The 13391-nt window shown below is 37.6% G+C and overlaps 2 protein-coding genes across 5 annotated transcripts in view; one reads left to right on the top strand and one right to left on the bottom strand.

Moving 5' to 3' along the window:
• lamtor1 (late endosomal/lysosomal adaptor, MAPK and MTOR activator 1) overlaps positions 1–8884 on the top strand; it is a 23894-nt gene extending 15010 nt beyond the window's left edge. For 2 of the 4 annotated variants that reach the window (XM_079610049.1, XM_079610046.1), the window contains exons 3-5: positions 1680–1757; positions 6244–6367; positions 6856–8788. In XM_079610049.1, coding sequence (XP_079466175.1) covers positions 1680–1757; positions 6244–6367; positions 6856–6948 — 295 coding nt within the window. In that variant the 3' untranslated portion in view covers positions 6949–8788. Of the gene's footprint in view, positions 1–1679; positions 1758–6243; positions 6368–6855 lie in introns of all 4 variants that reach the window. The other 2 variants (XM_079610047.1, XM_079610048.1) reach the window with 2 other exon arrangements.
• Positions 8782–13391, bottom strand: lrrc51 (leucine rich repeat containing 51). The gene is made up of 4 exons (XM_079610045.1): positions 13055–13391; positions 12046–12251; positions 11795–11943; positions 8782–9258 (listed from the first exon to the last, which is right to left on the bottom strand). The coding sequence occupies exons 1-4, from the start codon at positions 13104–13106 to the stop codon at positions 9120–9122; spliced, it is 546 nt and encodes a 181-aa protein (XP_079466171.1). The 5' UTR covers positions 13107–13391; the 3' UTR covers positions 8782–9119.

Raw genomic sequence — 13391 nt, 5'->3', positions numbered from 1 at the left:
TCGGCTCTGACAGCGTATAGACTATTAGACTATTAACTTAAAGCTTTTACTCTTAAACACAAAAGGCACGTCCACTTTAATAAAAAAAGAATATTTATTAAACCAACCAGATCAAGAGCAGAAATGAAATAAAGTGCATAACTGAAAAATAAAGCATAGGCTCAAAACTAATACAAACAGTGGGCACAGCGCATTGCGCATTAGGCTCCAATCCTTTTTCCCTTTTTCTTTAAAGAAAAATGCTGCCACACTGCCGATGTCTTTGTTGACATGGACTGACTATGAATTAAACGCTCTCAATTAAATAAATAATATTCAGCAAACCTTCTAGTGGCCTACTACTTTCTTCAATCTGTCTCTCTTCTCCGGTGAGTTGGGCTAATCCAAAAGAAGTGAAAACAAGAGGGGTGTTCTGAAGACAGACTGTTACCTGTGAAACAGGGGTGCTCTGAAAACACCCCCATTAGCAATTAGTGCTTTCCACCTGATGAAATAAACGCGGCAAAACTAATGAAATGAACGCGGCAAAAAATCGACCAATCAGAATTTTGGTCGAGCCAGAACGTATCGAACAACAATCGACTAATCAACTGGGAGATTACAGCCCTAATTTTTAGAGATGCACCGATTGATCAGCTGGTGACCGGAATTGGCTGATTTTCAGGTGATCAGCCATGATGTCAGTCTGATATATGCCGATTTTATGCCGGTCAAATGCTCTCAGGCGCCGCATGATTAACATCGCGCAACATCAGCATCACACGTGCACACAGACCACATGTAGGAAACCTCGTGAAGTACGGCCGTTTCACACCGCAAGCGTCAGCGGCGTGTATTTTTTCCGCCGTGCATGTTAATCAATGAGCGCATTCACGCCGCGAGCAGGAGCAGAGGGTTCGGCGCGAGTCTATTTCTGCTGCGCTGCTCACGCTCAATTAAAGTGAAATCACACTTTTGATGGACAAAATAAATATGATTTCACTCAAAAAGTGCTTAAAATGCACAGAATTTGCATTTCTAGTGTGTTTTAACAAGAACTGGAGTAGGCTAGAAAATGAAGATTCAAAAAAAAATTATAGCAAATTTACCCATTTAAACTTTTTATTATTCAGTTTGGGTAAAAGTATATGGTGTTTTAGAATTTTTTTTTATAGAAAATACATATTTGTGTGTGCTGTAAAGTGGTTAGGAAAAATGAAATCGGTATCGCTGGTCAAACTCAATGAAAAATCGGAATCGGTGCATCTCTAGTATTTTTGTCTTGTTTCCAGTCCAAATATCTAAATATTCTTAAAGCATGATGCATTTACTAAAGTAGTAAAAGGCCATACGATATTATGTCTTGTTTTCTAGGGAAATAAATCAAGAGAGTTGTTGCTTAAAACAAGCAAAATGATCTGCCATTGGGGTAAGAAAAATAATCTGAATTCAAACAGAAACAATCGGAAACCCCATTGGTAGATAGTTTTGCTTGTTTTGAGCAACAACTCTCTTAATTTTGATTTACTTCCCTAGAAAACAAGACATAATATCGTATGGCCTTTTACTATTTTAGTAAATGCATCTTGCTTTAAGAATATTTCGATATTTGGACTGGAAACAAGACAAAAATACTCAGTGCACAGTTTTCTGCGATTAGGGCTGTTGGTCGATGAAAACTTTCTTTTTCTCTTGGGCAGGAACATAATCGACGTGTCGGCGGTGGATTCTCAAGGCATGGAGCAACATGAATACATGGACAAAGCGAGACAGTACAGGTGTGTTTGCTGTTCTGAAATGCCATTGATATACAGTAGACCTCACGTTTCTCTTTCTTTGAGGTTTTTATACGGATAAAAAAATACGCAAGATGGTTTATTTTAATTTTTTATTACGATGTACTAACAGTGTTCAGGTTTGTTTGTTGCCTAAATAACCATGCAACGCTAGATGTGGAACATCTTTTTGGTAAATTTTTTTAATATGTCCACTTTAGATATTCTATTATAGAGCCCGACCGATATATCGGCAGGCCGATATTATCGGCCGATATTAGGCATTTTCCAAACTATCGGTATCGGCATTTATAATGGCCGATAAATGAATATTTCAAAAAACAAAATCGGACGAAACAGCCTTCAGGGATATTACAGGCACACACGCGCGCGGTCTCTTGCTCTCTCTCCCTCTCTGCTCTGCCGTGCACGCGCTACACGGTTTGGAAGCACAGTCTCGTGGGCGCGCTCGCTCTAGATTCCGGAGATTTTAACTAATTCGCGGGCATCAGTGAGCCGCTATCAATATGCGGGAGAGTCCCGGAACTTCCGGGAGGCTATTTTTTTGGTGCTCCCTCAGCTCTTGATGCCTTACGGACAGCGCGTGATGCGCGTGGTGGGAGCTGCGGTACTGGTTAAGTGAGTTCATGGTGAGTTGGTCACGAAACATATACATTCATTGCTTGAATAACAATTAAAATAACATCCCCATCAGTTGTCTTAACTCAAATAAGCATGACAAAATTTGTGACTATCATGTCCAGTTTTGCTGCTGTTAAATAAGCAGAGAGTGAAGCGGAATTAGCTAGTAACGTTACGTTGTTACAGTGTAGTTGACTGACTGTCCTTTAAACTTTTGACAATGTGACTGAAATATTTCTTTAATAGCGTGACAGTTATAGCAATGAGACGTATCATCTCTCCTTGGTCTGTTATATTGAAAATGTATGTTTTACAATTTGCAGTATGACGTTATCCATTGCTAAATTATGGCACATCATAGACTAGCTAATGCCACTATCAGTGGAAGACCGCTAACGTTACGAGCTTGGAAACCACAACGAACTTATTCTGCCTAAATAAAGTAATGATTAATGTATTTATAACTAGCATATCTCTAGTTAGAGGCCCTGCATTGTAAAATGTAAGTTGGACTTGCGAGGAGTGAACATTTAGACATAGAGAAAAAGTATCAAACGTAGCTTGTGCATAAAAGTTAGCTTTTCTTTTACACGTGTGTGAAATCCAATGACGCCAAGTGTGCGTTGCAGACTGTCATTCAGCCGCAGCATTAACGAGTCACATAATGGATTTAGATCGCTAAATAGTAGGTTTTAGAAGGCAGGCAGCAACTGATGATTGAAAATGGTTTGATGTAGCTTGATGGAAAGAATTTAAAAAGTGCAGGTAAAGGGATAAGCAAGCTGACATTGTAGTATACCGGAATATAAGACAAGGTTTTTTGTCCTAAAAATAGGTTGAAAAATGTTTGTTTTTTATAAGTTACTTTGCAACTACATGCAGTCATTAAGTATTAGTAGACTGTCTGCTTAATATCTGCTAACACTTTAATTTATTGTTCCCACAACAGATTATCAGTGACTATAAGTCAGACTATATAAGTTTAAGTACTGACTATAAGTAACTTTGCAAGTACATGTCAACTTATCCTACTAACTCGAACCCTAACAGTCTACTAATACTCTAATGAGAGTTAGTTGACTCGTAGTTACATTTACAGGTGAAACTTTAAAAATTTTAATATGGTGCAAAAGTTCATTTATTTCAGTAATTCATCTTAAAAGGTGACACTAATATATTATATAGACTCATTACATGCAAAGTGAGATATTTCAAGCCTTTATTTGTTATAATTTTGATGATTATGGCTTACAGCTTATGAAAACCCCAAATTCAAAATTAGATTATTGTGAAAAGGTTTTCATAAGCTGTAAGCCATAATCGTCAACATTATAACAAATAAAGGCTTGAAATATCTCACTTTGCATGTAATGAGTCTATATAATATATTAGTTTCACCTTTTAAGTTGAATTACTGAAATAAATTAAAAGTAAGTTTTAACCTGTATAGTTCGTAGAAAATCTAAAGTGGACTATCGAAATAAAGTGTAACCAACTTTCTTAAGGCGAGACACGGCAGGCAAAAACATTGTTTTTTTTTCACTGGTCAATTTTGAGATTTTGGGCTATTTGTCTTCAATAACATGTCTTCTTTCAGACTTGTGGTGAAAAAAAGTCCAAAATACACATGTAGGTCTTTATTTTACTACACTTTGTCTATTTGCGTCTGTAGATTTATCCGAAATTCAACAAAAGTTGGCGTTCTTAATCAACGCGCTGCTCCGCGATCTCTGTGTTCTTCCTTTAATCACGCACATCGTTGGAAAGCTCTCTCTCTTCTGTACAATGCTGTCGGATCCAAATATGGTCATTTCCTTTTAATCAGCAACCAATCGTGAAAGTATAATGGGCATTTAACCCTAAAAGCGAAATCTCATTGGCTGATGTCAAGTTCTGACACCGTGATTGGTTCAGATGCATCACGTGACGCGCTCTGACGTTTAGATGTGTGTTTTTGACTGTTTTTCTGCTCAGTTGAAGGCCATAAATGCTGTGTTTATACGTTTTGATGTGATTTAGGTGGTTTGTATTGTTGTTGCTAATGATTTGATAAGATATTGTGTCAGTAAATATTTGTTTCCACTAAAAAAGTATGATTTTTTACATTACAAATCTTTAAATGCCTTTTTCTCAAAATGAGTTTTTTGTCATTCTCCAGTAGAAACATCTCAGCCTATGTAGCAGCCATGTACACCAAACTTTCCAGTTATACACTTAGCAGTATTATGAAGATATGTTCAGAGGGATTTGTTAATAAATCATTCCTGGCCTGATTTATGTGACATTTTAATAAAAAAATTATGAGGAAAATCGATTTTTTAAGGCTATGGACAGTATATTTTGATTTCCTAGGTAATGAAAGCATATATCCTGAAATCCCTCTGAACATCTTTTTTCATCTTGTGTGTAATCAAAATGAAAAAAGAATTTTGCACCTGGCTTTATCATATGTTCAGATCTATCTACCGAAATTATATGCAAAATTGCACATATTTAATGAGATAATGCCTAATTTGCATAATTAAACATACAAATTTCAAAAACTTGAAATACATTTTTTTTATGAACTTGTGTAAGTAATCAACTGAGGAAGTTTCATGGTGATATCTATTATTTTAAAATTGTACCCTATTCACCTGTAGTGTCTCGCCTTAACAACATCAGTATTTTAGGTTCAAATTTAAACGAATTACAAGGTTAGTTCTCCCAAAACAAATTCTGTCATTAATTACTCATCATTATGTCGAATTAAACCTGTAAAACTTTCGTTCATCTTCAGAACACAAATGAAGATATTTTTGATGAAATCTGAGAGCTTTCTGACCCTGCACCTGTATGCGTCGTGGTTCTCTCGTGAATGCGCGTTGGAGATTTAAAATTTTGTAAATAAAGTGGTGAATAATGTTTTTTTGCACAAACAAAGCACTCGTGTCGCTTCATAAAATAAAGGTTAAACCCCTGGAGTCACATGGATTACTTTAATGATGTCTTCTTTACTACCTTTCTGGGGCTTGAAAGTGTCAGTTGTGTAGCTGTCAATGGAGGCACAGAAAGCTCTCAGATTTCATCATAAATATCTTCATTTGTGTTCTTGAAGATGAACGAAAGTCTTACGGGTTTGGAACGACATGAGAGTGAGAGTAATTACCGTATTTTCCGTACTATAAGTCGCTCTGTAGTATAAGTCGCATCAGTCAAAAATGCGTAATGAAGAGGAAAAAAACATTTATAAGTTGCATTTATATTTAGAAATATATTTCACAAAATCCAAGACCAAGAACAGATATTTTATCTGGAAAGGCAAGTTACTCAACTACACAGTAGCACACAGAACAACAGGCTGAATAGGTGTCCGGTATGTTAGCGTAACACATTAACAGTTATTCAGCGACACAATAGCATAAAGAACATATACCTGGAAGGCTGAATAAGCTAAACTAACATTAGCCAGCGAGTCCACAAGTTACCGGTAAGCAAGTTCACCAAGCTCTCGATCTCATTCCTCAACACTGAATCCATTGAGTTCTTCCTCGGTGTCGCTTCTGAACAACTCCGCTAACTAGAGTGCCCTCTCGCGGCTGTAGACGGTAATGTTTTCTCTTGGTTCATCTCAGTATGAAGTAATTTTTATATATAAGTCGCACCGGAATATAAGTCGCAGGACCAGCAAAACTATGAATAAAAGTGCGACTTATAGTCCAGAAAATACGGTAATGACAGAATTTTTGGGTGAACCGATCCTTTAACAAGGGAAAGTTCTGTAACTGTTCACCATTTGTTAAAGTGTCCTGTGTAGTGCATGTTTAAATGTGTGTATTGAGCTGAATGATGTGTGTTTATGTTAAAGCACCAAGCTGGAGGTGTTGAGCAGAACGCTGTCCCAGAAGAAGCCGGTTCCTCTCCCGTCATTGACCAGCCAGCCTCACCAGGTGCTCGCCGCTGACCTGGTGCCCTACGCAGACGTACAGCAGGTCAGATTCACGTTACTAAATCACCCTATGACTGACATAAAAATGCTTAACTTGTAAGGCTAGTCTTAGCGGTTTATGCAACCGGAGGCGTATACAAATATTGCAAAGACATTCCTTGGGAGGCACTTCAGTGTCACATGATCCTTCATAAATCATTTTAATATGCTGATTTGCTGCTCAAGAAACATTTCTGATTATTATCAATGATGAAAACCATTCATATTTTTGTGGAAACGAGAATATATTTTTGTTCCGGATTCTTAAATTAATCAAAAGAACAGTATTTATTTGAAATGGAAATCTTTTGTAACATTATAAATGTCTTTTGCGCAAATTTTTTGATCAATGTAATGCATCCCTGCTAAATAAACCTCTACAGGGTCACAGTACTGTATTTATAATCACAGTAGTGTATATAAATGAATAATTTAAGAACATTAATGCACTGGACATGTTTTGTTTGATTTATTGCGCTCTTTCCTCCTCAGGTCTCTAAGATCGCGGCGTACGCCTACAGCGCAATCTCACAAATCAAAGTAGACGCCAAGGAAGAGCTGGTGGTGCAGTTTGCTATACCGTGATTCTCAAGAATGGACCCTGTCCTTCCCCACACTCTCTGTTTCTGTCTCTCTTTCTGGCCCTGTTCACTCCTCTGTTCTCCTTCCAAAACTTCTTGATATGCAGACGCCCATGTCTTTGTTCCTCTGAATGTCCTGCAGATAAATATAATTCACCCCAACCCAGAGCTCTTTGTGTAAATCCGTCACCCGAGACCCTTCAGGGCCACAGCACAGACCTGAAAGGGATCCCAGCGGGTTCTGTGACGAGTTGCATTTGATCAGTTACCGCTAGATCTCCAGGTGTGTTCATGCATTAATCAAACCTTTTCCAACAGAAATGTCAAACTCGACAGTCGTGTCAAGCTGCTACATATCTTAGTTTTGTTTGTTGTTGTTTTTTTCAGTTGGGTTAGACATTGTTAAACCCGAGTAGCACATCCAGACTTCACAATTACACTTGTACTAGTTTTACTCAGTTCGGCTGGGTCGTCTTAACACACATGCTGTGGGGTTCAGCATCATTCTGCACGTTAATTCATTCGGATTCTGGAATCACTGTGGTTTAGAGTTCATTATTAAATCCCATAAATGTATGCACTGTGTTTCAAGATTTGGGATGCGGATGAATATGGGCAACATGCATAAATAATACCTCGGTCTAACCAGAGTAACACACACGTAACCCTTTTACTTTTTATATTTGAAATCTTTATTGGAAGCAGAACGCCCTTGTTTTGTGTGAATGCTTGAAAGTCAATCAAATTGATTCCCGGCTGGTTTAGATTTGAGTCTATTACTGTTACCTACTCAAAGTATGGGATGTCCTGCAACTTTACACCTTGTTAATTCACATTTTTAACTAGTCGGCATCATTTTTCCTCCATTTGCCATGTCGTGGCGGAGTGTAAATATAACAGAACAAGTGACGTGCCGCACCACGCCATGCCATATCAATAACACTGGTTCATATGCGGCGAGATTTTGAATCCTTTAAAGCGGCTCTGCTGTGACTGGAGAGAAAGCAGGAAGAGTTTATTTTACTGTCAGGCGGTCATATCGTAAACTACGAGCGCTGGTTGAACCGAGCCAGGGCAGTGAGGCCCGTCTAACAAATAAACATACTGTCAAATCAGAGAGTTACGGATGGGGCGGTGGGTTTGAATGGTTGCGGTGGGACGGTAGTTTGTAAATGAAGTCAATGCCTTTAATGTACAAAGTGTAAAATGATTCACGAAGAATGATTGGCGGGAAGCGTAAACGGCTCTACGGCGCCCCCTGGCTTTATTATGCCTTAGTTGTAAGGCTTCTCGATCAGTGGCTTGTTTTTAGCTAAGCAAACAGGGACACTTTTACCTTGCCCGTTCCACTTTTAATGTAATAAAAACAATTAAAAATATATATTATGAAGTTGCTTTAACATAGTCAAACTGTTTTTTTTTCCTTCTGTTGTGCCGAAAAACGAGGAAAGCACTAGTGAACTGCCATTCTTTCCTGACCGAGTTTGAAATGCCACACAGTACTACGTTTGTGTAATTATTTATTTTTGATTTTATGTATTTTTGCACGCATACAGACCGTGTGGCACCATTGGCTCTCTAGATCGTCGCAAGGCACATTTCTCTTTCTTTGAGGTTTTTAAAGGGATAAAATACGCTGCAAGACTCAAGATGGTTTCTTTTTATTATATTTTTTTGTTGCAGTGAACTAATAAGTGTTCAAGTTTGTTTGTTATCCTAAATGTGGAATACTACCTGATTTACAGAGATCTCGTTTCTTAGGCTAGTACCAAAAATTTAATCTCAATATTCTGTTAATACTGTTTTGTTGAATGAAATTATGCATTAAAGACTTTCAAAATTGTAAAGTGTTATTTTATTGTATGGAATGTGCAGACATACATCGGTGGCGAGTACAGTGAGAATATTTAGTTCATTCATTGTCGTGCATGCAACACTTCTAGATTGCTTTAGTGGACGTTTCTGTTGCTTAAAATGTTTCACCACTTATCCATCTGGCTTCAGCAACAACTAATGAAGAAACATTCTAGTTGACTAAAGTAACTCCAGCAACCATTATACGGTTATGGTAAAGGCAACTTAACTGTAGTAGATCAAACCGTTGCTAATAAACATTGTTTATTAGACATAAAGCCAAGCCATCTGTAACATGACCGGGTGTCGGATGAGGGAGGCTCAGTCCACTTTGCTTTGACTCGTGGATTTGCGTGGGTTTCTGCTCTTTTGCCAAACTGAAGTCAACGTTCGTTCCTGTTTGGTCACTGCACTGAAATCAATCATCTTCACATGAGGAAGGGTGGCGATCAAATGTGACCTAGGAAGAGAGGCAGAAAAGCAACTTAGTGGAATAATCATTGCTCTAATACAGAACATTTGTCTGTGATTTTACACACAATTCTGAGCAATTCAACACTTCATAACAGAGAAATTGGTAACACGTGACTTTACAATAAGGTCCTGTTTGTTAACTACCTTTGTTAAAGCAACACTAAATAATTTTTTTTACCTTAAAATAATGTTTTAAAAAATTGTATCAGTGGTTCATCAAGTCGTAACATGGTGAAACACACTTCTGGATTTGCTTTGCGGTCCTATATCTGCTATAACCGCACTGCAAGTTTGCCAGATCGGATCGCGTTTCTGTAGTTCAAATGAGACATAAGAAAACTACAAATTTGGCTTGCTTTGTCAAGCGTTACTAAAGTCATTATTTTGTTTTTCTTCGTTTCTGATGTCACAATAATACTTTTGTTTGTTAACTACCTTTTGTTAAAGGGTCTGTGTGTAGAACTCAGAAGCCCTTGTTATTAGCGACACCGGTGGCCGTTAAGTGAACTGCATTCAGCAACTTAATGCTCGACTGGTGCAGTCACTTTGTAGGCCAATCGACAGTTAGCATCACGCTGGTTTCCTCGACACAAACCCATAGGATTTTCCCATAGGCAGTTGGATTATCGCTAAAAAACAAGCTCTGTGATTAACAAAAGTTTAAATGATACTTTCACGTTTTGTCCATCAAGATAATTATCACAGATGAACACAACTTTTATGAATTTTGAAGCTAAATGCAGTCGCCTGAAGTAAAAAGCTAAAGGTAGGCTATAAACGAACTACACAGCGGTCTCACGAATTTGACCCCAAAAGCAAGATTTTAATAGTTTCAAAGCACCTTCATAATTAAATTTTTCATTAATTAACGGAAGTACAACAAATAAATCCATGATGTATAAATATTTTGTTTTCACATTACAGTAATCTGTACGGTAACATACTTTCAATGCAAAAACTCTTAACGGTGCATAAAATAGGCTTTGTTGTGCAAAATATATGGTCTTCTTTCTTTCTATTTGGTTGTGAGGTGAGACCAGACCTGGACATGTCCTTGATTATAGACCATTGGCTGGGAAAGGTCCTAACACATGCACATGCCGCGTGTGTATCAGAACTATATGTGATTACTGTTGCTGTGCACAGGACAGCAGAGGTTTGTAACTGGATCCTAACCGCAGTTTTAGCACCTGTTGTACAGAGATCCACAGTGGAAACTCACAGAGTTCAGATACGGCAGGATGTGTTTACATTACTGCATGAACACTGTGCGGAGGCAAAAATTATAGTTATGTTATCAACTCGCCATCAGTCATGTCATACTGCTTTCTTTCTTTTGAGTTGCACAGAACAAAATAAGTCAAAATGAGGACAAAAAGAGTGAAAAATTAGGACATAATTGTTAATTTTTGGAAACTCTTCTGCTCCCTGAATTGCACAGGGCCTAAAATGAACACTCGCCAAATTGGCAAGTATGAAACGGTGTCACTCGCCAGTTGGCCGGTAACATTTTTATGAATTCTAACAATGCATGAAAGTTACAAATGTGAACGACGCTCGGGACAGTCGATGGGCTGGCACTGCATCATCACGAGAGTTTAAGCTTTGACAATTTAAATATTCAAGCCCAAGAAGACGCGGAAGGAGCTAATTTCATTACTCGCGCGCTGCACTGTGTGTAAAGTTTTGTGCGCGCACCCATCCAAAGCGCTTGCTCAGAAAGTGCGTCTCAGACAGCGTGTGAATACTAAACTAATCACAGCGTGTGAATACTAAAGCGTGTGTGACAATTTCACACAAAATTATGTAAAAAATAGCGAGTATACTAGTAAACATAGTCGGTTATGTCTTAAGTGAACGTAAACGTAAACTGAACGCATGTGTATCGGTATATTAGATCCGTGCATTCGCTCTCAAAGTGACAGCAGCCTAATATTCCTTCTGCTGCCTGTGTTTTTAATGTTGGACAAAGAAAAAAATCACTGTGTTCTTGACTGAATAACCTTTGTAACTTTAATAAACATTCATTAATAAGAATGTTTAATTTATACAGTGCAGACTATGCAGTGCTATCTTACATTTGATCACTTTATTACATTTCTGTCACTGAAAACTACTGTTAGGCCTAAAAACCTGAAAAACACTTGTATTTTTACAATATTGTGTTTATTTTTGCTTTTGCTTGTAATATGATTATTTGTTCTTATTTTATTACTGACTGTTTACTTGTCTTTAATAATGTTTTTAATTTATATTAGTTAGGCTAGTAGTTTTAGCTGTGGTATCAAAATTGGAGTAGAGAATTGTGAATTTGCAAAGGTGTCTAAAATGTTGGTGTCATTACTGCCTGTGTTTACAAAACAGTTTGTAACCTGTAAAAATAAATAATAATATGCCCAGACAGTACATTTCCTTTTCGCCACACCTGCCAGTGGCCGATACAAAGTCACCGGCCATTGGCAGGTGTGACAAAAAGTTAGTTTTAGGCCCTGATTGTGTATCTAACTGCCCTTTGACCTTACCTGTAGTCAGGCTCGGTCACTATGGGGTTGCCGTGCAGAGTAATGGTATTGAGGGACGGCAGCACAGTAAGTTTATCCACTTCCGACAACTTACAAATACGATTTCCATGGAGATACAACAAACGTAACTCTTTAAGTTGAGTGAGGACCTGACGGAAAGAGAGAGAATGACATGTCAATGTAGATCCTCTAGTATACAGTGCATAATCTGCACAAACTCTTCTGCTAGACACAGGTGGTGAAGTGCGTACTGGGTTGATGTGTTCAATCTCATTGAAGGAGAGGTCGAGCCAGGCCAGACGGTTCGGCTCGGCAAACAGAGCAGAGACTATGTCCGTCAGACCCGACAAGTCTGAGATGAAGTTGTTGTTGAGTCTGAGCGTCCGGCTGAGGAACTTCTGCTCCGAGTCGCGCTTTAGGCGAAGAGCGCCTGGATTCGGCACATCAGAAAGAATGTCTGAAGAAAAAGAGATGGAAAGAAAGAAAGTTAATAGTGCTTTAGAGGAAAAGCAACGCACTGCAATCAATAATTGTGCACATAGATACAGACTGATAATAATTTGTGTATAAATGTCTTTTCTGAGGAAATTTTTTATAAATTACTTTAACCTCTTCACATTTCCATATGTTTTTGGAAGAAGTCTCTTCTGCTCCCCAAGGCTGCATTGATTTGATCCAAAAACAGTAATATTGTGAAATATTATTACAATTTAAAATAACTTTTCTATTTGAATACATTTATTCTAGTGATCAAATCTGTATTTTCATCATCATTACTCCAGTCCTGTGTCACGTGATCCTTCACAAATCATTCTAATATGATGATTTGCTGCTCAAGTAACATTTCTGATTACAATTAGGCTAATGCTAAAAACAATTGTCCACTTTTTTCCCCCTCAGGATTCTTTGATGAATAGAAAGTTCAAAAGAACAGCAATGTTTTTTGTTCAAGGTTAACATATTTTGCAAGGTTATAGGCCTATATAGCCTATATATGTATATAATGTTATAAGTGTATAATTATGTTTTTAAACTAATCAGTCAAAACCGCTCTGACCGATTCTGTGAACCGGTTGAACCGATTCATTGGAAAGATTCGACTCATTTGAAGGACTCGTTAAAGTATTCTATTCTATTTTGTTTCACTCGAAAACGTTTCGGGGAAATAAAATGCGTTTCTAATGTTGAAAATGAATTCTGACCTAAAAATGAAGAAGCAAAAACTTTCAACAAATATATAAAATTACTGTAGAAACACACCTGGAATTGTGTTGAGCTCCTTAAAAGAAAAGTCCACTGGAGATCCAAACATGTTCAAACCCCAGTCTTCAGAAAACAAGATCAAAATCTACAAATACCAATCAGATGGAAGAGTACAAACACTGATTGATCTTGAAACGAAGTTTAAGTGCATGAAGCAAAAAAAAGAAGATGGATTTACATAGAGTTACAATTAAAATGTAAACACATAATAAACGAATCTTTTTTTAATCCAAATTGTCGTAATTTTAGGTGTTCTTTAACTATAGAAAGTTAGGGTCACGCCAGCATGGGCGGACCACAACAAAGTTACCAAGGAAACAACGCGCATAGCATT

Source organism: Phoxinus phoxinus (assembly GCF_949152265.1).
Source record: "Phoxinus phoxinus genome assembly, chromosome: 4".
In the NCBI taxonomy this organism is placed as follows: domain Eukaryota; kingdom Metazoa; phylum Chordata; class Actinopteri; order Cypriniformes; family Leuciscidae; genus Phoxinus; species Phoxinus phoxinus.
The sequence above is the reverse complement of the archived record's forward strand: the minus strand, read 5'-3'. Positions and strand labels throughout refer to the sequence as shown.